This window comes from Botryllus schlosseri, chromosome 14, assembly GCF_051294905.1.
Source record: "Botryllus schlosseri isolate E-star chromosome 14, Bs_hap1, whole genome shotgun sequence".
NCBI classification, from domain to species: Eukaryota; Metazoa; Chordata; class Ascidiacea; order Stolidobranchia; family Styelidae; genus Botryllus; species Botryllus schlosseri.
The window spans coordinates 11834901-11859003 of NC_137249.1; the positions used below are offsets into that span (position 1 = coordinate 11834901).

The window sequence follows — 24103 nt, forward strand, 5'->3', positions numbered from 1 at the left end:
TAATGCATTGAACGCTCTCTCATTCAAAATTTCATGCTGGTGACGTCATATTTTGTGATATGTTGATATGCAATGTTTTTTCCAATTCTCTACTAGTTACTGACGATTACCTCTGACGAGGGTCAGCCGAAAATATTCGGGATCATTTCAATATGAATATACTATTCAATTTTCAATTGTCAATATCAATTCACTATGACATCGCTATTTAATATTCGTGACATCATTGCCTTATGAATAAACCATGGATTTCAGTGCCACAGTGTGTAGATAAACCTAGCTGTTTTGAGAAAATAATCGGTAGCAAGCAAATTAGAAATACTTCAGTATATCGAAAACGATGATGTACAAAACCGGCTCTCAAGAATTACACAGGTTTCAGCACTAGTATCCAGCTAGATTTAAAGTCCCCACCTTCAGAGGATTAAATCAGATGCGAATTATCTAGCTTGCGTTACAAAGTTAATAAGGAAACTTTTGAATCACCCATTAATAATTGCCGCCACTCCAAACCCACTGTCTGTCACCAAGACATTGGATATGATAACGCTCCCCGGGCCTTGATAATATATACCGTCATCAAAAGCAGCATGGATTCGGAATTTGCTGATACGGGTGCATGGTGAATAACCTGTAAAGTAATATACACAGTAAAACATTTTTTCGATGACTGTTCCATAATTCAATGAGCCCTACGTGACGGTGGTACATCTTCTGCGACATAGGTATTTCGTAACGTGAGCAAGAATCGAAATATAATTTGCGTTAGGATGTGTTAAGCTGTACTATCCGCCATAGATTTGGTTTTGGACAAAGAATTAGAATTGGAAATATCACTAAATTAGGAATCAAAACTTTCCAAATCGGATTGTGACTTGAATGGACATAGAATCTCATTTGATTTTGATGTGATTAATTAGCAAACATAAACTTTAGTAAAAACATTATAGGCATTGAAATTATCAATATATTTGCAAGTGAAACCCCACTCAGTCAACAAAGTACAATATTTAGATGATTTGCTGAGATGCAATCAAATCCACATTGTAAATACTAAGAAACCGTATATCCGGATATGATTGATTGCAACCTAACATAGGCAAAATATACAGAGGGAATGGGAGAGAAGGGTACATAGATTACTGTGATGTTCCGACCTTGATCAATAATTTCTGAATCACTGGTATATCAGATAAGCAGAACTATACATTGTGTAAAAATATCACTACCGTCTTACCGTCATTATTCAACCAGACACCTTGCAGAGTCGCGCGTGCTGTGTTCCAGCCCCATTCAATGTTATCGCTTGAGTCAGCAGATGGCCTAAGCAACATATTTACTTTATAGTATGTCGCTCTGACATGTGTATCTTGTTCTCACCCGCAGTCAGTGCCACGGATACGATACCCCGCACGTTCAGATCCAACAACAACGTTCTCCTGCATAATCGGCCGGGTCGCCAAAGTAACCTATCAGAGAATTATTGACACATATTGCCTTTTGTATCTTAAATCAATCTGACTGACTATGACTAACTAACCAACTGCCAAGAAAGAGTTCAACGCAGTAACCAGACATCAAATGATACATGAAGATGAGATGAACATATGTGACCTGATTTTACCGATAACATCACAAAATGCAGACTGGCATATAAAATGACACAAAGTTGCAGTAGACAGTAAACCTCAATTGCCGCCTTCCATCCGGTAAGGTCTTTTTCCACTCTGTCAAGATATACGGTTCTTGTGCGCACTAGCATTGCCAGGTTATCTTCCACTCTGGTTTTTAGAACACAGTCAATCGACCGTACAAAAACAAGCCAAAAAACTAATTACGTGATATCCGATCCTTCCACACGAATCGCCGGACCCACAGTGTGGTGAATCACATTATGGCTCACGCTGAAATTGTTAGCACCAAAGACCCCGATGGCTGTGTTGAAACCGTTGTGGAATGTGCTGTTGTGCACATAGGAAGGTTTGAGTGGGTCAGAGTCACCTGAAATGCATTATTGTTTACAGTGTTAATAAATCAGAGACATAGAGTGTGATTTGAGACACAAACCTGAATCCAGGAAGGCAAGGGAATATCTCGGATCAAAGTTGTCAATCCACCCTTCCTGACCGGTGTGGTAGAACTCAACATCGGAAATTCTGGCGTATCCCCTGTAAACGACTCCGTGTTGTAAAATTCAAGGTAATCGCCAGGGTTGTAGTGACTCGACTTGTAGTCGAGTTATTGTGCATGACTCGAACCAAGTCCTATGACTAGGTAGGCCAAGACAGACATTTAATTGTAACTTCGAAGAATAGTAAAGTTACCACATTATTGGTATTTCGTCTATCAGTCCTGATACTTGGAAAATAGTGCCAGAAACTGTTAAGACAAAGGAAAATTACTATATTATGAATCCGAGCCATTCTATATCACTCGAACAGAGTTTAAAAAGTGCGTTGAACCTGATTGAACTGAAAATTGAAGAGTGAATTCGGACTTGGACTCGGACTCGAGTCAAAACACTATGCCTCGGACTCGACTCTCTACTAGCCCACTTGGGCTCGGACTTGACTCTGTGGTGAGTTGAAAATGACTCGACTTGACTCGAGTCAAAACTATAAAAGTGAGATTGACTTGTGACTCGAAACCTTGTGACTCGGTTACAATCCTGGGAATCACCGAGAACATTGAAATGCACCAGAAATGCCACAGTGCTCGCATAAATTCTGATCTAAAGACACTGTTATTAGTACGGCCTATATCAGCCATATAATTAATGCTTAAAGAGCGTCTTGGAGGTACAGAACTTCAATCTACAATAGAATAGTATATTCATATTGAAATGAACCCTAATATTTTCGGCTGACACTCGTCAGGGGTAATCATCAGCAACTAGTAGAGAATTGGAAAGAACATTGGAGTCGACTTTTATCAAAATACATCAGCCCAAGCTTTGTCAACAAAAGGAGTTCGTGTACCATCTTGAAATAGTACAATTGAACGCTCTCTTGTGTGAGATCTCATTTCATGCTGGTGACGTAATATTTCGAGATACTATTGTTGATATAAAAGGTTCTTTCCAATTCTATACTAGTTGCTGACAATAACCCCTGACGAGGGTCAGCCGAAAATATTCGGGTTCATTCCAATATGAATTTACCATTCATTTGTATATTCTGATGTTCTCTTAAACAAAAACATTAACGGCACTAAACAGGCGCATGGGCCTATCACTATGTTTATAATAGTTAATATTTTTCGTGTGGTATCATAGTTTCAACGGATTTACCTTCAAAGAATATAATATGGGGAATCAAGTCCCATACTTATAAAATCACAATTTCTAAATAATTCTTATGGACTCAAATGCAAATCATTACACCTAACATAGACTCTACCTGGCTCCACCGGCTCCCGTTATCAGAACACGGGCTCCAAATGACTGCTGGATCAATTGATTGTAGTCTTCTCCAATGATTTTCACATTTCTCGTCAAAATGCTAACCTCGGCTCGGATATCGTACGTGTTCAAACCAGACACACTGTGCGTGAAGCTTTCGGCTGAGGAAAGTGGATAGAGAGTAAGAAGAATTGTGAACATTTTTATTGCTCATGGTAATACACTGCCTCTTCAGTAAGGTACAAGTGCTCTGTAAAAACCATTGAAGTTAAGTAATGACAGCTCGGTTTTCATTCATGGAGCACTAATACCTCAAATATTTGCCTTTAATATTTATATTGTTGCAGAAACCAAATTATTTTACTAATACTTGATATAAATACAATGCATCCTGAATAAAATTACACAAATTTTCATCTAGGCTACACACTACAAATCTAAACAACATGATTAATGGATCAGGGTCACGGCTGTATGGATACAAAAATGGTCACAAGCAACACAATGTGCAACAGAAGTTCGTAAAAACAATATCATTGTCCTAAAACATAGTATTTACAACTCTTACAGATATGGTCAAATCTTGCCGTATCATTCAAGGTTACAACATTTCCGCTGACAGACACTATTCTGAATGTTTCCGTCTCCCAAGGATCAGCACTCGTCGTAGCAATCACGATTTCGTCATCTGCAAGGCCACAAGAAAATCAATTCAGGCGAGTGAGGTATTGATTGCAACGAAATACTCACCTGTCTCCCAATCGGAGGGTGTATCTTGCAAAGTAATAGTGTTTTCTCCAGCAGACAGTGTACTTGCAAGATGTGTTTTCAACAATACTCTTGGTTGTCCATGCAAGTCCAGACCACCAATCACACCTTGAAAGTAGTAGAACAATAAATAGTGTAGCCAACATATAAGTATCAGTTTTATTACCATTTTCATCATTTCAAAACACCACAACACGGCAATACAATGAAAAGATAGGAAGGTGTCAAAGCGACTAGGAGTAGTCTTTGAAATCAGACAACCACCTGGACCTAGGTGATAAAAAAGGAGGAATGCATACTGAATGAAAATTAAAAAAAAAAAATATTATAGAAGGACAAGAAACAAAACGGGATGGAAGGCGAAATCGATATGTCAGATCATGGTTCAGTAAACTTCAGCTAGAATTATATTATTGGTTGCTACATTAATATAATGCAATTTTAGTTTCTATTCACTCACAAGTCACAACATTGTTGCTTAGTAAAAGCCAACATGTCAGCTAGAATTACAGTATTGATGGAATACAACTCAGTTTCGTAACAGCAACTGCGATGTTGACAAATGTAAGTTATAAGTGATTATAATAATTATGGATCCTCATCCAAAGACAGAATGGAAAATCTCACCGATTGCTTTCGCTCCGACAACCGGTCCACCATTTATAGCAATATCCGGGGTGTAATGGTCACCACGGAGTACAATGTTGGCAAGTCCTTGAAATGGATTGTCTTCCCATCCGATGATAAGGCGTCCACCCTAAATATGTTTGATGAATGTGAATCACTTGTCTCCTCATTACAGAAACTGTTGTTACAAAGGCATAATGCGTATGTATAATTTTCAGTGATACATCTTCACATCGATGTTGCTTCAAAGTCTCTCGGCTAATACCAAGAATGCTGGCAACAGCACAACCATGCTTGGTATCTACCATATCGATCACAACTTTCAGCCCCGTGCTTTAGGTTTCATATGATGATGATTGAGACCATGCTAATTTGGCTAATTCTAACAATCTATTAAGTTTGTTTACACGGTAACGAAATCGTAATGCGTGATATTTCCTCAATCAAGGGTCTTGCAAAACATTATAATATCAACATGCTTAGTCTTGAAAAGATTATAAAAACTTGTTCGACTTCTGGCCTATTTGATCAATTCGTACTTCACATGGCCCTTGTACAATACTCCAAATCTAGTATCTACCCATTCATAATGCAGGTAGTCAATGCAGGCATACCGGTAAGTAAAATATAGGCTCTCACCATAACCATGATGTGAGTGGCACTCATTGTGAAAGTAAGGTTAGTGGAATTCCACTCCAATTCCAAAACACCTTCAATCCACAATTGATTCATTCTGGGAAGATCCTGATTTGCAACCACCCAGGCACCTGGGTTTCACATGTCGTGTCATCAAATATACAGAAGTGAATTAGGCGGGAATTCAGTATAAAAGAACTAATTACACAATCTCTACTAACACAACTGATTCAAATGCGTAAAATGACTCAACTTGAGTCAATTTATGTATCGATACGACTTGTACTAGAGTTATTGTATATAGCCTTGAAGCTTTAAGATTATTGATAAGAAATGCTTCCTAGCAAAGGATACCTCAAGATAGAAAATGATGAATATGTTGATACATTACAACCAGCCGGCAGCAATGTTGCGCTTTGACTCTGGCTTTGACTCAACATTAGTAACAAGTCTGTGACAATGACAAAAAAGTAGCAGGAAATGCAATAGAGCAGACGGAGTGCAGAAGTTTGCGGTAAAAAAGAACTGAAACCTAGATATTAGTCCCGACGATAAAATCCAAGGCTAAGCCGCTGTATGCAAGCTAAAGTGCCCAAAGAATATAATGCAAATATACGTGGTCACACTGCTTTATATACCTTATGACTTGATAGGCTTTATCCTAATGCTATCCTTCAAACGTGTAATTTCAAAGTATATCACTTGAGTAAAATAAACCATTATCATACCTGACTCAATCCTAACATTCTTGTTATCGGGTGGAATGGCTGTTCCATCACCATCACTGGATGCCACGTATTCTCCATCTATCAGTTTCCATGTTGAAGAGTCGTGCCATAACTGCACAACATCTGGTCTACCATCGCTTGGGGCCTCTAGGCTCGGTTCAGGGGGTGCGGCACAGTCCTGTTGGTGAAATTGCATCAACTTAAATTTCATCATGCGTTGGTGAAATGTTTATAGTGAAACACGTGCAATGTTATTATTTACTGAAAAAAGCCTACAAGACTGTGACATAGACCCTACCCCCACCTGTGACCAGGTAAAACAACGAATAATTCGGCACTGATGCGTATTTTAGATTAGATAGTTGACCAACCAATGTGGACAAGTTTACTAAAAGCAATTAAATTTTCAAATGCCCCTTTTTGTCAAGTTAATTGAAGTGAAATTCACATTTTCATTATACTTTGAATCAATGAAGTACACAAGCTTCAAGAGGAGCTGTTATAAAGTCAACCATCAGTAAGTATTTGTTAGATGACTCCATATTTTTATATCGTTGCATGTGTCCCATGGACTGTCTCAGTTTGAGAACCAATGACGCAAGTTTCTTTCAGGGGCAAGCGAGCATGACTGGTAGATACCAAAGCCAAAACTCTGTTCCGGCTGGATCGCAAAGTTCAAAGCTTTCATCAAAAAGCTGGACAGTCTTCAAAGTGGGCCTTCAAAAATCGGAATGTTAAAAATAATATCGGATCAACCAAATATGCGATGCAGTAAAGGTACATCCACAAATCACAAGTAAGATCATACTAACAATACTGTATCTAATTGAAACCTATTGGAGACTTGTAATCCGTCCTTCATTGATTTCAGGCGAGGACTGATAGTGACCGCACACTTGTTGTAACCTTACCCGGTTATTGCATCTGTAAACTTGGAAATTCACAGCTATATTTCTAGCACCAGGCGTTGCTGATTCGCCCGATACTGAACGTCTTTTACGTGACGATGACCCAAGGGCTCGATTCCTCGCTGAGACTGTTGGAATTGTGAAATTAACATGAGATTTTTATTCAAATAATGCAATATCAATCAACATACCAACATAATACAGATGTGTAGTGTCATTGTCAAAGTAGTAGTCTCCGTGATAATTCTCTGCACACGACACCATTTCCGTTTGGTTGTATTCGTCGCTATCACCAGCGATAATGAACTTATCAGGCGTTTGCGTGAGGTTGTGTGACACAATCAGGCAATCATCATCCTATATATACAAGGGATATAAAAGTAGGATGTATTTAATGAATGCTAGCGTTACTAATGTAAATAGCAAGGCACCTTGAAGTTATAGAATCCGGCTTGGTAGGAAATATTGGTGAGATGCTGAGCGTTTTCAAAGGCCCAGTCATACATTTCCCCGTCAACCATCGTTGTCATCCATCCGAAATTATGAGTCAGGCGCTTTTGTCTGAATTTGAGCCAGAATAGCTGTGGTAGTCAAGCATTTACTTATTTCGTTTATTGTATATAGAGTAAGAACGAGGATTATTTTATCTAAAAAATTGCTGAAAATGATGATTTCGTATTAATTAAGAGATTATTAAATTGTTGCACATATAGGACAGGGCATGCTGCTCGTTTTCAGTTTTTTTTGTTTTAGCTTTGGAGTTTTCCGCTCACAGGCCCAAAAAATAATAATTTCAAAAAGCACGACATGTTCGGTCGCTTTAGGGGTGAATCAGAGGCGCTGAGTCCAAAAACGCCATTACTTTTGCTGGATTGGCTCTAGTTTTGGCGATATTGATTCTTACTATATATGCCAAGAAAAATGTATGCCACTGAGTAACATAGGTTATCTCTTGCTTGGGAGGTACTTAGATTAATTTATCTCATCTTCCATCCAGCACTAACATAAACATTGTAGTGCACTGATAACGAAATATTTAGTTTTGTCCTAATGAAATTTTAGAGCTCAGCGCTTCTGATATACTCGAAGATCGTTTTTACCTAGGGTTACCATACGTCCTCCTTTAGGAGGATTTGTCCTTCTTTTTAGAATTTTGGTTATACATAGGGCAAAATTCGACCGAGATGCTATAAACTAGCACTGAACTGACGCTCAGGCGGGACTGGCGGGTATTTCGACAGCTGAGCGAAAGTTGCTCTTTTTTTTAGTCAACCACCTGATAAAGTGAAGGAAAAAACAGTGTTTTGGGCGCTGAGCGAGAAAGTTGACCTTTTTTCAAGTCACAATTCAAGACTTTTCGAAGTATGAGTGACGATTCAAAGTCATTACATTTTGCTAGCTGTGTGAAAGACAGATTAATTCATCATTTATCTTGAATCAAATAACGAATATCCAGTTAAATATACATGCAAAAAGACGATGTATCCCTCACGCACACTTAGAACTAAAATATGTGAGTAACTGTACAGCTACATGCTACACTACAGTCAGTTATTGTCAGCCAAAATGTAGGACCTAATACGAAGCTTTGAGAAGTTGAAACAAATTGATATTGTACAATAGCCTACACTACCCATCTACACGTCCGTGAGAATATAAACGCACAAACTATATTTGTTCGATTTAAATCATACAAGAGGGTTGGTAAATGTGAGCACTGCGCAACGTAAGCATTGAGCCGTTCAAAAACAGAGACACATTGCTATTTACATTAATCTTCTACTACTACTTTGACCATATAAGCTGTGATCGTTTAGTTTGCGGTCAATTTATTTGTGATCTAACAATGGAGGATCAGTGTAACGTAGAATCAGTGAATGACTGGTTGCTCTCACAAGTGACACCGGCGTATCTCGAACAATCCGAACATACACCGATACCGTTTACTTGATGACTTGAAATTGACTCATAAATTTTGCTCCGAGTCACGAGTCAATGCACCATTTTGAAGCTCCAAGTCAAGTCAAGTCATTTGTCCAAAGTGACTCGAGTCAATTCAAGTCATATGATAAAGTTGAATCAAGTCTGACTCGAGTCAAGTCATGACTCGAGTCATCCCAGCGCTGGTATGAACAGAACCATATCACTGTAAAACTGTGCTGTGTGAATTAAACTGATATTATCAAGTATAGAAACAGATCTTAAGTCGTAGAGAGAATAGTACGGATTCAGAAATTTATCACATATGTGCTTCAATGCAACCGTCTCCGTAACAAGGAATGAATGGATGAATTATTTCCGTATCCTGTATTTTATTTTCGACTTTGAAATCCAACTGCTTAACCAAGACGCTATTTCAATTCAATCGAAGCCCACATGTCAAAGTTTGTCAGGAGTTCACTATAAAACAAAGGATAGCCGAAAGCAATTTACTGGATATTCTCATATTACAGATCAGTTCAGGAGGGTCGGAAAGTAAAGAAGATATAAAGTAAATTTGACGCATTGCAATGATTGCATTGCGTTGAATGATTTCTAATTGGGGAATAAATATTGATAATGACCTAAATGTTCTTTCGTGTCATGCATAAAACATAGTCCATTCACTCACAAAAATGGAATAACACTGGGCTCCTCTCCTCTTGAAATGAACACATTTTTATTTTGTAACGAAGATGGCGATGGATTGTTCCAAGCAACACGGTGAAATTTCTTGACATTGCACATCATGCCTGCAATTACAGGTGTAGTATAAGCAAATGAGTAGGTTTATAACATATTTGTTGTATACCTTCGAAGCCTGCCTCGCCAAAGCCTGTAATTTGAGTACATGAAGATGGTAATGTTGGATTGTAAGGAGTTATTAGCGACTGGTGACCAGTTCCAGATACTGAGCCATCAAGATCATTCAAAATAATCTGATGTTCCCATCTTAAAAGAACAAATTCATTACAGATATGAATTTTACAAATAGTGATGTAATAACGGGCGATAGGAGGCTTTGTTCCCAAAACAGCTTTTTCAAATCTATATACATATGGAGATTACTTTGGATCAGTGGTTCTTAACCTTGCCTCCAGCGCCCCCGAAGGGGCGCTTGCGATTTTGAAGGGGGCGCTGGGCTCAGGGGGCGATATGGGGGGCGCTGGAGAAAATGGCTTCGCAGTAGATGATGTGGTGGTAGGACATATCCTTAATGAGTGTTCAGAGCAAATTAACACTGAAAACTTCGTTATATATAGCCTACAAAAGACATATAGGTTTAATTGTCCATGGGCGCCTAAATTACTGGCACCGAATGTTCCTGTCTTGACAATCTGAACCTCAGAAGAGGAATTCCATCTGGCAGGGAAAAATTATATGCCAGTGAAGAAATACCAATTTGAAATCATGTGCGTCTTTTAGTGTAGTAAGATTGGGCGACAGGGATGTATAAAACTAGATATATCCCTGTTCGGCGATTCTATATTTTTTGATATAGCAGACAGGAATTCACGAAATAACATCATGCAACGAAGTCATACCAACGGGTCCGCCCGCCCGAATATGTTTAATTATTAGTTACGGGTAGGGCTGGGCAAAATCGAGTACCTGAGTGATTCGATTCTGAATCACGTAAAATGCTTCGAGTCGAGTCGAGTATTCGAGTATCACTCATTATGACGTAATAACATAATGTAATATGTCAAAGTTTTAATATTTACCTTTCATGCCGCCACAAATAATATAATGCCTGTTATTGATCACATCAAAGATAGTTCGGTATTTTTTCGACCATACGGGTTTCATTGCGCTTTGTGACAATGTTGTGAGATGATCATGACTTCAGAAATATATATTTTCAGTAACGTTCGTTGCGTTGTACTGTATGTCTCGCATGCTGCGATACGGCCAGTCAATGTTTCAAGGATTTCACAGGGAGAAATTGTATCGAAACTATAATTATCGTTGATAAATTAACGTGCAGTGGCGAGGAGCTTATAACTACAGTACTCGAAAAAATCGACTTCGACTACTCGACTCGAATCATTAAAATTATTACTCGATTCAGATTCGAGTACTCGAATCATTGTGCCCAGCCCTAGTTACGGGCCCTACAGTTTCCAAGACACCTCACAATGTTCGCTCTACGTTTTGACGAGTCTGCGCACACTTGACAACTCACTGCGCACACTTGACAACTCACTGCGCAGACCCTTGGACAACAGTGCGTTACGACTCAAAAAAGGTCATGACTTCGGATTTGCTGTGCGCAACGTAGATTTTCTGTGCGCAGAGAGACCGTGTCAGCACTGCGTACGCGCGCAGCTTAGAGGGAACATTGCACCTCACTCAGCTCTACCGGTAAATCTGGTAACGTGAGCAGAGAGGACAAGAAATTGATAGCGATATATATGCAATTCCCGATCTTATTGGCCGATTCTATCATGAATTATCGAAAATTTTCGCGCTTCGCACTGACTCGCTAAACAGTACATCTGATTTCGTGGAAAAAGCGAACAACGTGATGGGGGCGGTCGGTTTATCATCCTACGGGAGCCCAAGACCCAAGTTTTTTCGGGGGGCCTGACGAAGTACCGTTACGTTCCTGCCAACGGGTATACGCCCGAAGATGTATAATTATTATTGAGGGGTCCTACCTTTTCAATCACACATCACTCAGCTCTACCGGTACATCTGTTTACGTGAGCGGAGAGAGGATAAAAATTGATATCAATATACATGCAATTCCAGATCATATTGACCAATTCCATCATTAATTATTGAAATTTTTCGCGCCTCGCGCATCTAGGCGCAAATGGCTGGCTTAGTAAATGGACACCCAATGTAGATGACTAGTATCAGCAAGTAGCGGATGGCCGAAAAGGGGGACTGGGGGCAAAGCCCCCCCGGAAGTTTGGTTTATCACCCGATGGGGTGCCCGAAACCAACGTTTTTGGGGGGTGGCTGACGAAGTGCTGTTACGGCCCTGGTAACTAATTAATTGTACCTACGGGCACGCCCGAATATGTTTAATTATTAATTACGTGCCCTTTATTTTCCAATACAGCAGCTCACTCAGCGCTGCTGGTAAATCTGATTACGTGGGCTGAGAGGATAAAAAGTTTATAGCGACTTATATATGTAATTACCACCTATTCATTCATGCATTATAGAAAATTTTGCTACCTGGGGCGACCTTGCCACATAAACTTTGCTGACCATCGAAATCACGCTACGGGATTCTTGCGGGCGAAGCCCTGAGAAGTTTGGTTTATCACGCTATGGGTGCGCAAGGCAACCGATTTTAGGGGGGTTGATGAAGTGCCGTTACGGCCCTCCCTCTTACTCATTGTCTTTATTGCAGTCCTTACAATATGAGGTTGAGGGGCGCTGGAGCACGATAATTTTTGAAAGGGGGCGTTGGAGGAAAAAAGGTTAAGAACCACTGCTTTAGATCGACATATCTATGCAATGTTCCCTCTAATTTTTCAATAGTCTGCGTACACTCATCAACTCTCACTGCGCGGTTCCTTGGACAACAGTGCGTAACGACTAAAAAAAATGTCATCACTTCGGATTTTTTGTGAGCAGCTTATATTTTCTGCGCGCAAAGACCATGTCAGCACTGCGCAATTGCGCAGCTTAGAGGGAACATTGCATCGATGCTGTTTGGGAAATCTTTTTGATGTAAACTACCAATTCTGCTATTTTATATTGTTCTTAAAAATTCACTATCAAATTATTTGTATTTTTCTAGGAACATCGTAGATCTGTATATAAGCACTCGGTAATTATTCACCCAAACGTGAACTTGTTGACCGTATTTTCAAATTCGATTCCCGACAAGTGCGCTTCAAATCCACCACACAAAGAATTGCAGAAACCGTGAACGGAAGCTACACCGAGTGCAGAACTGCCGGCACGGTCGAAATTCACAAACTTTGTGTTGATAACTTCATACCCTTCTGTTATGGGGAGAAGGACTCCGCGCCCCATAACGGCTGTGAATAAATTTATTTAAGATTTGAAATTATACCCTAAGAATGATATTAATATTCCATACCATGATTTAATGCTGGTGTATACGCAATGAGAGTGGAGTTGTAGGTACCAGCTTGACCGAATTTTACTTTTCCATCAACGACACGTTTTGTTTCAATACCAACTTGCTCATTGTGATACATGAGAAAATCTATGAACTGTTAAATAAACAGATCAGTTTTGAAGTCAACGTAAAATCCTTGAGTCTTGTTGAATATGTGTCGGTGCTGTGACTCTTTCTTCACCATCGCTATCGCTCCCTTAAACACCAACTTTGCACTATCATACACGAGATTAATTGTGAACAGTTAAATAAAGGATCGGTTTTGAAATCTGCGTAAAATCTGTGTGTATTTTGACGCATGTTTCATTGCTGTAGCTTCACTTTCACTATCACTTCGGCCTCCTTGAAAGGGTTACAAGTTTAATCGGAAACTGGAGCATTTTAGATTATCCAGATAATCATGTCTTTCGCTAGATAGGAAACAATGTTTTATTAATATACAAGTAATAATATACCAATAGAATAGGCCACTCTTACTTTGATAGCGCCAACGTTCACTAGCTCGGCCCCTTTCTCACAGTTCCAAACGGTCAGAGATTCGAATTCCGCAACAGCGGGTTCCGAAGCCCAACAAGATCCGCCATTCTTTGGAATGTATTGCTGTAACGATGAAAAGTCATAAAGGAGTACATAGAGAAATGATAGTAGAAATATATGCATATGTCATTTCAGAGACGTCAGGGTTGCTACTCAAGTAGAAATAGAAGTATTGCCTACAATTTCTACTCAATTACAAGTAGTAGTTACGGTTTCCAGGACGCGACAAAGCTACTTCAGGTGGAAATAGAAAATGGTTGGTTTGAAAAGCACTTCAGTAAGTAGTTTCATCAATTAGATTCGGTCAAGGGGTAACATACTTGTTGCAGTTAATCGCAGATTGCAATTTAATAGAGAGAGAGAGATTCATTTTGTCAACTGATGACGCCAAAATACATAGAACACTATAAATATGCAGTATTTAACAGAACAAAAAATCAATGGTAAATCGGTATTTGCTGGTACCGGCGAGATGATCATGACAACCTTCGTGTCAGCCGGAACCAGAGTAAATGCTTATTCAAATAAAGTAATGCGGTAAACTAACAACTAACTAGGGTAAACTAATACAGAATATATAGTACAAAATGCAACTGTAGGGCTCGCTGAGCAGCAATAACAAAAGAAGATATGAAACAATTAACAGTTAAAGTCATACACAATCAATGTATCTATGGGCACTAAGAACAACTATGTTGCAGATTCAATTTTCTAAATTATATTCAGTTACTCTGATACAGCGCTATTTCACGGGGTTATTACGTCAATTTCACTCATACAAGTAATGCAAAGTACTTTTTACTATTCTAATTTTAAAACGTAAAAAATAAGTAACCTACTTGAGTCTCTGAATAAGTCGAAGTACTGCATTACTAACCACCTCGGTGTAATTTCCTGAGCTAGCCCAGTAATACGAGCTAAAGTCGAGTAGTCAAAAATATCCACACGACTTACTTGGAACACCCAGAGCCCGAACCATCCTTGACTGTGAACAGTGTTGTTGGCAAATTTTTCAACTGGATGGTGCTGCTGACAGATATTTGGATCGTAGGATGGACCGTCCGGTCTGCTGTGGATTCGGTACCAGAAGCCAAAATGAGTTCCACCTTTAGAGATAATAAGCATTATTGCTGCCCACCAACGAGCCCAACATACTCATGACATCATATAAAATGGTGGGTATGATTTTTTTATTATTGTCCTCACGTTTTGGCATACATTGTCACATGTTACTACACAAACCCAGTTGATATGAGTTCTTACTGATATCTGCAATTGTGCAATAATATGCAAGTATATTCTACTATAAAAATGTATGTCTGATAAAAGAGTACTGGTACATTAGGATCATCACCAACTAGTACTATTTTAATATCATTGACCAGCTCATTGCCTATACTCTAATTGACCATTTCAAATAACAAAGCTACTTTTTCACTCAAAATGATTCGAAATATGTCAGGTAACCACATATGTGTCAATGTTGCTAATTTCAACAATTCTTATAGATCATAAAGTTTAGCCAACAATAAATACTATACAAAGATATTTATCCCCAATCATGTTTTGATCAAATTCTAACATGCAGTTCTACCAAGCTTACCTGCAGCCGCATTGTGCTGTAATGTATTGTTTGGGTTTGTGACCCAGTATGCGGCAGGCGTGATGTCATCGTTCTGCAAGGATGTGCTTTGTTTGCAAAACACAACCAGATTGTATTCAATTCTGTTTCCATGTTCAATTCCATCTTCTATGAAGACTGCTCCCCCCATGACATCGTAAATAACATTGCGCTCGATTTGGAGATGGTGGGTGTTGTGAATTGTAATAGCTCTGAATGGGTGAGAACGGGAAGTGTTACATTCTCTAACATTCACAAACTGATATTATAGAACACATTTCAAGGAAATTTAAAAATATGAAATGAACACAGAATTGCTATCTGATAAATGACATGCATATTGAATCCACAACTCGACACTACCTTTTTCACTAAATCCCCTATGAGACACATTTGTGTATAATACACATGTGAACTCAGTCATCGAAATTTACAGAGCTGCCCTTTCATGAGCCGGATAGAAGTTTTTAGTAACCGACTCCTTCACCTTGTAATATATCCGTACTAAAAACATATCAAAACATGAATTTTCGAACTGACACTCCTCAAGGGAAATCGTTATGACGTTATAATTGGTGCTGTCACCTCAAAAAAATGCAATTTTGAGGAAAGTGACATCAAGATAATGTAATGGTGTGACATCTGGCTTCTTGATCGATAGGCCGTGGGTTCAATCCCCGGCCGTGTGGTAGGCATATGCACATTGCACAGAGTGTGGGTATGTACGTCATGAGTTGGTGTATATGCCACAAAAACATCAAGGACAAAAATATTATATCTTATTCCTATTCCTACCTGTTGAAACTTCTGTGAATGGCACATCCTCGCACATAGCTAGAGAAGTTCACGTCTCCCAGTAGATGGAAATGGATCGGGTACCGCCCGAGACGGAAAGCCTGGCCCACATTAGTGAACTCTACATACTCGATTCTGGCCCTAGCGATGCCGAGGCCTGGCGATCTGTGATGGATCATGATCTGAGCCCCGAATTGATCGGACCCTTCTTCCTCTCCAAATCGACCCTGGTAAAGAAGAAGGTATAAAAAGGTTTAAAGTTTGCTTACATTGGTAAGTGTGAAAAAAAATGTGATCTCCATCATTGCTTTTGATTTACAGAGAATCTATCATGTGAATAGTTTGTATCTACTAGCACCGTTCACTGAGGTGGCTATTTTTCTAGCAGACAGATATCACATTTTTAACTATTCAAGACATCCATTCCATCCAACTTTAGAACTTGAATGTGACTAACTTGAAAGCAAGTTTGGGTTGCAAATTCTCCAGTGTCGAATCCTTCCGGGCAAGCTTCTATAGTTTCCTGGCTCCAATCCGTATGAATTGATCCTTGAATCACAATATTTCTTGTCAGAAGGCCAACCTCACCATGAGTTTCCAAATTAACACCTGAAGATTTCTTGTCATATTTTTTCCTGGATTCAAATAATCTCAACTTGGAATATTACCAGAAACGGTTTCGCTGATCGAAATATGAGTGTATGACAATGCACTTTCCAAAGTTAATTGCTTTCCATCGGCAGATATAGCAGAAATAACATGCTTCTCATTTTCTCTTTGGCTGTGTCGGAAACCTGTCAAAAATCTTAGCTCGCATCCACATAGCTTAACCTGAATCCATACAACGATCTGTTTGTCAATATATGTCAATAAACAAATTAGTTAACATGTGTACAAAAGAGTAATAAACATTACTATCATCATTGCCGCAATAAATGTGGAGACTTTGTCATGTTTCTGGTGTGTCATGTAGAATACAGCAATCAATGCTACTCTAAAAACAAGGTTTTCCTACACATAGCGAAGATACCTGTTGTTGCAAGTACAATTTCATCTCCAACATTCCACGTCACAGCATGTTTAAGATGAATGATGTTTGAATCTTTTTCCGCAGTTTGGGCAAGATGAGTCCATGTGATTGGGATATGTCTGAATAGCAGTTGTTAGATAAATTTGTTGAATATATTTATTTACCATGTCACACTGCATGAAAGTGTGATAGTTTGTGTTAGCTTGGTGAAGTCTATCCACTAAGAACTTTAAGGTAGGGTATATAGTAGTTTAAGACATGTGGTGTTACATATGGACAAAAGCACATATCGTTTGCATATACCAGAATGGTAAAATAGTTTAACATGTAATTGACAATATCGAACTATAATTTGTAGCACAGACCACCATGCAGCTTGCAATATGCAACACCCACTTTCCATGCAAGTCCAAAGTTCCATTACGCACACCAATGGTTTTTGTGCCATAGATTGGAAGTTCACGTGATCTCAGATGTCCATGCAATGTGATAATTGCTTTGTGCTCAAAGGGTTCCTCTTCGGTCCCAATCTATGGTTAAACCAGTTTGCATATAGATTATTATAATCAGGCATCATTACTCAGTTGGTAGGACTTTTACTCATTTTTATATGTAAATATGCCACTAATATAAACCAGATGAATAAAGGGCTTAGCTTTCAAATTTGTCACTAGTAATCAAAACATTATTTTTTGTTCTTGGCGTAAACTACATCGGGTATAAGAAATGTGATGCTACAAGGAAGATGATGACAAATAAGAATACCCTAATGAATCATGAGTAAATTTTAAACAGAAATTTTATGCACTTACGCAAAATTGATATCTGTTCGTTCATATCGTACCTGAAGTATCCCGCCGTCGGTTATGAGAATGTTTTCCGACTGAAGATGAATATCCTTATTATCAAATATCACAACTCCGCCTTGGATCAGAATCATTTTCAGAATCGGAGTGTCGATATCAATGAGCAGAGTTTGACTGCTTTGCACAACCAGGAATTCGCCTGCTTGTGGCGGAGACAAGCCACCCCACGTGTATACCGAAGACCAAACGTCTGAATTTCCAAAATATTACACACATAGAGAACACACAAAAATGACAAGCTAATATCAAAAACCGCCCAAGTAGACAATACAGAGTTGGATCGAGACAAATAGAAGATGGTCTATATGTTGACTACAGTACAGGTAAGTTTCATTATCTTGTGAAATTTTGTCAATTGAAAACATGCTGATACATTATGTAACTACAACAGTCGTAATTAGAATGGTTCATAGTATTTTTTGTAATACATATTGAACAGTCCGGGCAGGGATATCTAGAAACTTCTAGATATCCCTGAGTCCGGGTAGTTGAGCTAAGGATGTTAAAGTTCTGGTGTGGAGTGACAGGATAGATATATCTGAGGCACATCCCGTGTCAAACCACTAAGGTCTAAAATGAGAGAAGTCAGACTCAAGTGATGTGTGCAATCTGCATGTAAGAAGGAGAGATGGGGAAGATAAAAGTCAGAATATGCTTAAGATGTCGATCCCTGGGGCCAGAAGAAGGAAAGTCGTGTAATAGATATATAGATGTAGAATAACTGTATATGGAGAATGTGGGGTAACACAGGAAGATATAATACCAAGTAGCTTATGGATGAGAATGAGCCACTGTGTCAGCTCATTTTATTATGTCAAAAGATAACGAAGAAGAGAAAGTACCAATTAGATATAGAATGGAATAAGTTAGATTTGTGAATGATTCATTTATAGGTCTAGTTGGTACAATATCAATAATTTAGTTAGAACTACTATTCAGTTCCAACATTGGCGTAGGGCAATACAACTGCGTCACAATTGCTTTGACGAAATTTCTTTATTTTGATTTTGTGTCCTCGGTACTTGAATTCATTTATAAACATTTCAACAGGCATATCTAGGCCAGGTATATGTGCATTTCAATCAATAACGATCCAATCACAAACATAATTAATTATCAGGTCACTGTAGATATCCAAAGACTGTGACAGGATGCCTACATGTCCAATTCAAATAAATGAGAATGGAAGTGCAACAAATGTCAGTGCACATGAGAAATGCAAGTCATTTGATGGCAGGCTTGACAAAACTAGCTCCATGCCGATAGATACCAATGCAAATACAAGAACTGATTCAATAAATACCTATCTTTTGAAAAATACTTACCAATGTAGTAAAATTTCACATCAGACAACGCTTTTCCTTTTCCCATGATTGTTACTACGACGTCAGCATTCAGACTTTGCCCATTGGCATTCGTGGTACACTGTATTTCAGTCTCAGTCGAAGAAACAACATCACAAACCACACCCCCGATTTCGACATTCACCTGAGCACAACATTTTCAATACATAATCCCGCTATCACTCCTCAATGAGAAACATTACATTGCTTGTATCCGAGTGAAACAGGGATCCGGTGATTGTCACTGTAGTGCCACCTTGCGTACCTCCTCTTGCGGGGTCGATTGAAGTAACCCGAGGTGTCTTATCGATCGCAAATGTGTAGTCATTGGCTGCGGTGACCACCTGCCCATTAATAGAGACCGTGACGCTACAAGTTTTGTCGTCTGGGTTGTCATTCGAGATCTCTAAAAAGGAAAATTTTAGAGTGCTTTTATTTCTGCTTAGCTAAATACATCTGGGAATGCACTTTTATTATCAAAAACATGAACATCAACAAGAAGAACCTACTACTACTAGTAATGCCTGTTAATAATATAATATCTACTAATAATCTAGTATTAGCAACGAAGTAGGCTAGCCATAAATATTGGTAATTTGTAAAGTAGGGTATGCCACATCTTTTAGGACTTCGCCTTAATTAATGAACATTTTCTTGCAACTATCATGTCCTAACGATATGTAACTGTTGAAGAATGATTTTATGCCAAATCATGTAACCTCAGCCTTTATTCTACAAGAATGTGTCACATAATGTCGTTCATACCATGTCTCAATTCTATTAGATCAATGCTTTCTAAATTAATTTTCAGTTCCAATCAATAGGTTTTTCAATAACTCTCAATTCCAGCAAGTATTGAAGTTTCAATTTAATTTGCTGATGCAAAATCGCTTACCCGGTATTTTGCAAACCAATGTATCATAGCTGGAGCTAGTGTGCCCTATGTTGTCGCCATGTTCACAAATTTCATCACAAATCGATACAACGGCATTGCTTCCAAATCCTTTTCCACTCAATGTCAAAAGATCTCCACCGGCAAAGCTACCTGTGAATATATGAATACATAAATATAACTAACACAGCAAACGAATACCCTAACTAAACGAAATCTCTTCCATCTACCAGCAGCTAAAGTAGTTGGTGCCCAAGATTGCAACTGCATCAGGTGTTAGAGTAACATAGTAGTCCAAAATATCAGTGCATCTGTACCTGAGGTCGGATTCACGTTGGTCACGTCATGCTGATAGTTGAAAAGAATGTTACTTCGAATTGACCCATATGGAACAGTGGTTCCAGTTACTGGGTACATTCCGCCTGCATGCTCTGGTAGTGTGCATTGAATCTAAACGATAATGTGTGCTGTTGGGTACTTTATCAGATGCAATTTCAAGTTTTCAAGAACCACAGAAGCGGTTATCTGATTATGATTACCTTTCAGCTTGCACCAAGGACATATATTATGCATTATTAGAGACGCATGTTGATAAAGAAATATAGGACATTTCTTACAGTACCTCATTGGATGTTTCGGATGTGATCGGGCATTCAAATTCCCCAATGGTAATTGTCGTTCGTGTGGAAGCCAGAAAATCGCCAGAAAGTGTTACTACTGTTGCGGCGGCACCTGAGAATGGAAATCAATATCATTATTTATGACTGTAACAGTTGTTACTGTTACAGTTGTTTATATTCTAGTCAGATGGAAGTTGGACTGAATGCAGCTCTAATATTAGTGTCTTTTTGATAGCTTTACAGGTCTTTTCGTAACGATTGATGATATAACCTAAATCCGATTGAATTCTTGTCTATTGAACTGCGAATCAGATCCGGACCTTAAAGACCAATGGCCAGTCAAATAAAAAATACACCATCACCTTGTGTTGGAGTAATCAAATTTATTTCTGGTGTGACATCACTAGCCTGGCGAAATATCGGTTGAGGAGAAAATGCTTGTCCATTTCCACATCTGACGGTGACATAGCGTTCGCCAGTGGATTGAGCTGCTGTCACACATTTCAGCTAGAATGGGAAAGATACAAAAATTGATAATCGACTATGCTGTTATACAGTAGAGTACATATGTAAAATTATGATCATTGATCTGCAATATGCTCAAGATTTTATGTACAGCTCAACAGCGAGATCTATGTGCCAAATCTAATCCTATTACATAATATGTATCAACTTCATTTTGACACTACATCTAGAACATATATCGATCAGTGTGCAGTACCAATGGTGATTTAAAAAGATAATGTCCTGCGATGTTCCTCACTATATATTGATATAATGACAGATGTCGAGTCAGCACAGTCCAAATTTTCCATTGCAGTATAGAGCTTTTTTCGTATGTAATTTAGCTTTATTGCATGAAATGAAAATATTGGCGTATGGATGTTGTGAATTCTGTTGGAAAATTTTCTATTCAGCTATATAATATTATCGAAAGTTCTCCCAACCTCGATAGTAAGAATAAGACAGTACTGATGTCGAATGTGTAGCGAAATCACATGTACTTTACCCGGAAATTGGTCAAAGACGAATTAGATACAACGCAAGGCTCATTTCCAATCAAGACCTCGATACCATCGCATGCAAACCCATTTCCTTCCAACTCTATCTCAGTCCCACCTTCTTCACTACCATCAGTAGGTGACAAGTCAAGTATTTCAGGAACGCTAAATAGAGAGATAGATCATTTACTGAATCGACTCACTTGGTAAATACGAAAATGCAATGCTGCAATGTCTTCAATATCAACTATATAGAACACTTTCATTCAATTCGTCTTTCAAAACATTGCAATATAAGTATATTGAATCACATTGAAGTTACATAGCAACATAAATAAATAGAATACATTTTCCTTCTGCTTTATTTACTATCATTAACTTATAAGAAATTATATCATATTAAATCATTACTTTTCACAGTTTTATATGTGTTGTTTCTTCCTACATTCCTATCTACTCTTGAAGATAATTTTATATCTAATCTACATATGACAAAGTTTTAGTCCTAACAGAACATAACAGTATTTTTTACTTATTGATTCTGCGGTGTTTTTCTTTTTCGTGTTATTGACAAACAGTGATATCATGATGCTCATTGCTCATCTATGCACGAAAAATTTCGCGACCAAAGCTGACATACAACCACATCTCATATTGTGTGCATGATATTTGAATTGAAGGGATATGTTTGTCTGTCTAAACTTCAGTCTCGAACTGTAACCGGTATGATATTCTAAATGTTGTGGCCGGCTGCTAGAAGAGATCTCTCACAGAGTTCCTTCCTGGTTAAATTGTGGCGGAGTCGTTGAAAATGTAATATAATAGCTATGGGTGGATTTAGATAGCCTAATTAATCTTCTCCAAATTGACTACGTTATGAGATACTGGAAATGATAGAAATACAGAATCTAGCCACCGTAACCCCAAATATTCAATTTCTTCAACACCCAAAGGGAAGAGCTTCTCTTTTTGTACAAGGGTTGATGTATCTCAGAATGACCAGTCAGTATAATTGAACTATTGAAAACTTGACATTTTTTCTGAATGAATATTACAATGTACCACTGGTTAATTCAATTATTATTATTTTTTACATATTCATATAATGCTTATTAAGATCTGGATAACATACCTGTAAATAGACGCCGACGCTGGTTCTATTTGGGCATAGCCTAATCCTGTTACCAGTACTGCAGTGGAATGACTACCGGCAAAAAGTTCTGGAAGAGTACATGTAATCGATGTAGCTGATGCGGCAGTAACAGCACAGTCCTCAGTCCCTGTAAAGGTGTGTGAATCATGACTTCTACAATGGAATATTAATGATCTCCTCAAAAATTGATGGATGCAACAAGCCTGATTTCATTGCGACATTAATGACACCAGAGCTGAGGGAAATTGACAGTTGCTATAAGATACCCTTCCTGTATTGATTACTGAAAATATTTTGATTGCATACCACAACTTGATCAGTTTTAGCCGTGTCCTATCCGGTACAAATAAATTCATTGGTTGGACATTGTGTGGTGTTAACCATAGTTACATAGCTTCATTCATTCACTTATACTTCCAATAGTTATGTTGCCCTTGTCTTTGAAGACTGTTTTGCTTGTATCCAGTAGAAACTAGTAGGCTACCGCTGTTGCTTGTGTACACAAGCAAGAATGACAGATATTTTGACTGCCACTGACTCAATTCTTATTAAAATTGACAGAAACTTTTCTAACTCACCAATTGCAACAATTGTATTAATGGATAACGAAGATCCTGTTAATGTGAATTCGGTATCTTGTGAAGAAACATTAAGGGGTGTAATGCTTGTTATCTGCGGGGTCAAAGCCTCATCATATGTAAAATTGCATGGCCCCGAGCAATACACCGTTGCACCTCTGTAAAATAACTCTCGGTTATCGAAGTATTCGAATCAAGGATGAAAGAAATTAAATACAACTACGATGTCAGAATATGTATATATATTTAGATATATTCCCTACATTATCCACCAAATCAAATTTTGACAGATAAATTGAGCTTAGGGACTGAAGTCCTGAGGTAGACATGAGAATGGAAATTGACTGCTGCTGTTTTTCAAAAGAGATGGATGAGTTTGTAAAAGTTCAACTGATCAAATTTTACAATAACATTTACATTGTTTCAAAAATTATACTATTTACAATTGCATCTATAAAGCCCACCTCGCCTATTTATGTATTTATAAAGGTGTAAATGTGCACAAAACTCAC

The 24103-nt window shown here is 38.3% G+C and overlaps 1 protein-coding gene and 1 long non-coding RNA gene across 5 annotated transcripts in view; one reads left to right on the top strand and one right to left on the bottom strand.

Annotated features, from left to right (window-relative positions):
- The window catches only part of LOC145455611 (fibrocystin-L-like), a 65415-nt gene that overhangs the window by 12927 nt on the left and 28385 nt on the right, over positions 1-24103 (bottom strand). For 3 of the 4 annotated variants that reach the window (XM_080333594.1, XM_080333591.1, XM_080333592.1), the window contains exons 37-73: positions 23592-23749; positions 22993-23140; positions 21869-22025; positions 21222-21366; positions 20862-20971; positions 20557-20689; positions 20243-20392; positions 19551-19753; positions 19330-19492; positions 17983-18194; positions 17535-17668; positions 17139-17257; positions 16777-16902; positions 16566-16717; positions 16109-16335; positions 15296-15525; positions 14647-14798; positions 13633-13755; positions 13114-13249; positions 12850-13051; positions 9859-9998; positions 9679-9799; positions 7499-7628; positions 7259-7424; positions 7071-7195; positions 6160-6337; positions 5435-5562; positions 4796-4925; positions 4151-4276; positions 3969-4088; positions 3399-3561; positions 2068-2168; positions 1839-2001; positions 1688-1781; positions 1381-1469; positions 1238-1323; positions 487-631 (exon numbers count right to left, since the gene is read on the bottom strand). In XM_080333594.1, coding sequence (XP_080189720.1) covers positions 487-631; positions 1238-1323; positions 1381-1469; positions 1688-1781; positions 1839-2001; positions 2068-2168; positions 3399-3561; positions 3969-4088; positions 4151-4276; positions 4796-4925; positions 5435-5562; positions 6160-6337; positions 7071-7195; positions 7259-7424; positions 7499-7628; positions 9679-9799; positions 9859-9998; positions 12850-13051; positions 13114-13249; positions 13633-13755; positions 14647-14798; positions 15296-15525; positions 16109-16335; positions 16566-16717; positions 16777-16902; positions 17139-17257; positions 17535-17668; positions 17983-18194; positions 19330-19492; positions 19551-19753; positions 20243-20392; positions 20557-20689; positions 20862-20971; positions 21222-21366; positions 21869-22025; positions 22993-23140; positions 23592-23749 — 5385 coding nt within the window. Of the gene's footprint in view, positions 1-486; positions 632-1237; positions 1324-1380; positions 1470-1682; positions 1782-1838; positions 2002-2067; positions 2169-3398; positions 3562-3968; positions 4089-4150; positions 4277-4795; positions 4926-5434; positions 5563-6159; positions 6338-7070; positions 7196-7258; positions 7425-7498; positions 7629-9678; positions 9800-9858; positions 9999-12849; positions 13052-13113; positions 13250-13632; positions 13756-14646; positions 14799-15295; positions 15526-16108; positions 16336-16565; positions 16718-16776; positions 16903-17138; positions 17258-17534; positions 17669-17982; positions 18195-19329; positions 19493-19550; positions 19754-20242; positions 20393-20556; positions 20690-20861; positions 20972-21221; positions 21367-21868; positions 22026-22992; positions 23141-23591; positions 23750-24103 lie in introns of all 4 variants that reach the window. The other variant, XM_080333593.1, reaches the window with a different exon arrangement.
- LOC145455619 (uncharacterized) lies at positions 6333-7628 on the top strand. Its single transcript, XR_013920378.1, has 2 exons — positions 6333-6955; positions 7031-7628. It is a non-coding gene; the product is annotated as an uncharacterized LOC145455619 (long non-coding RNA).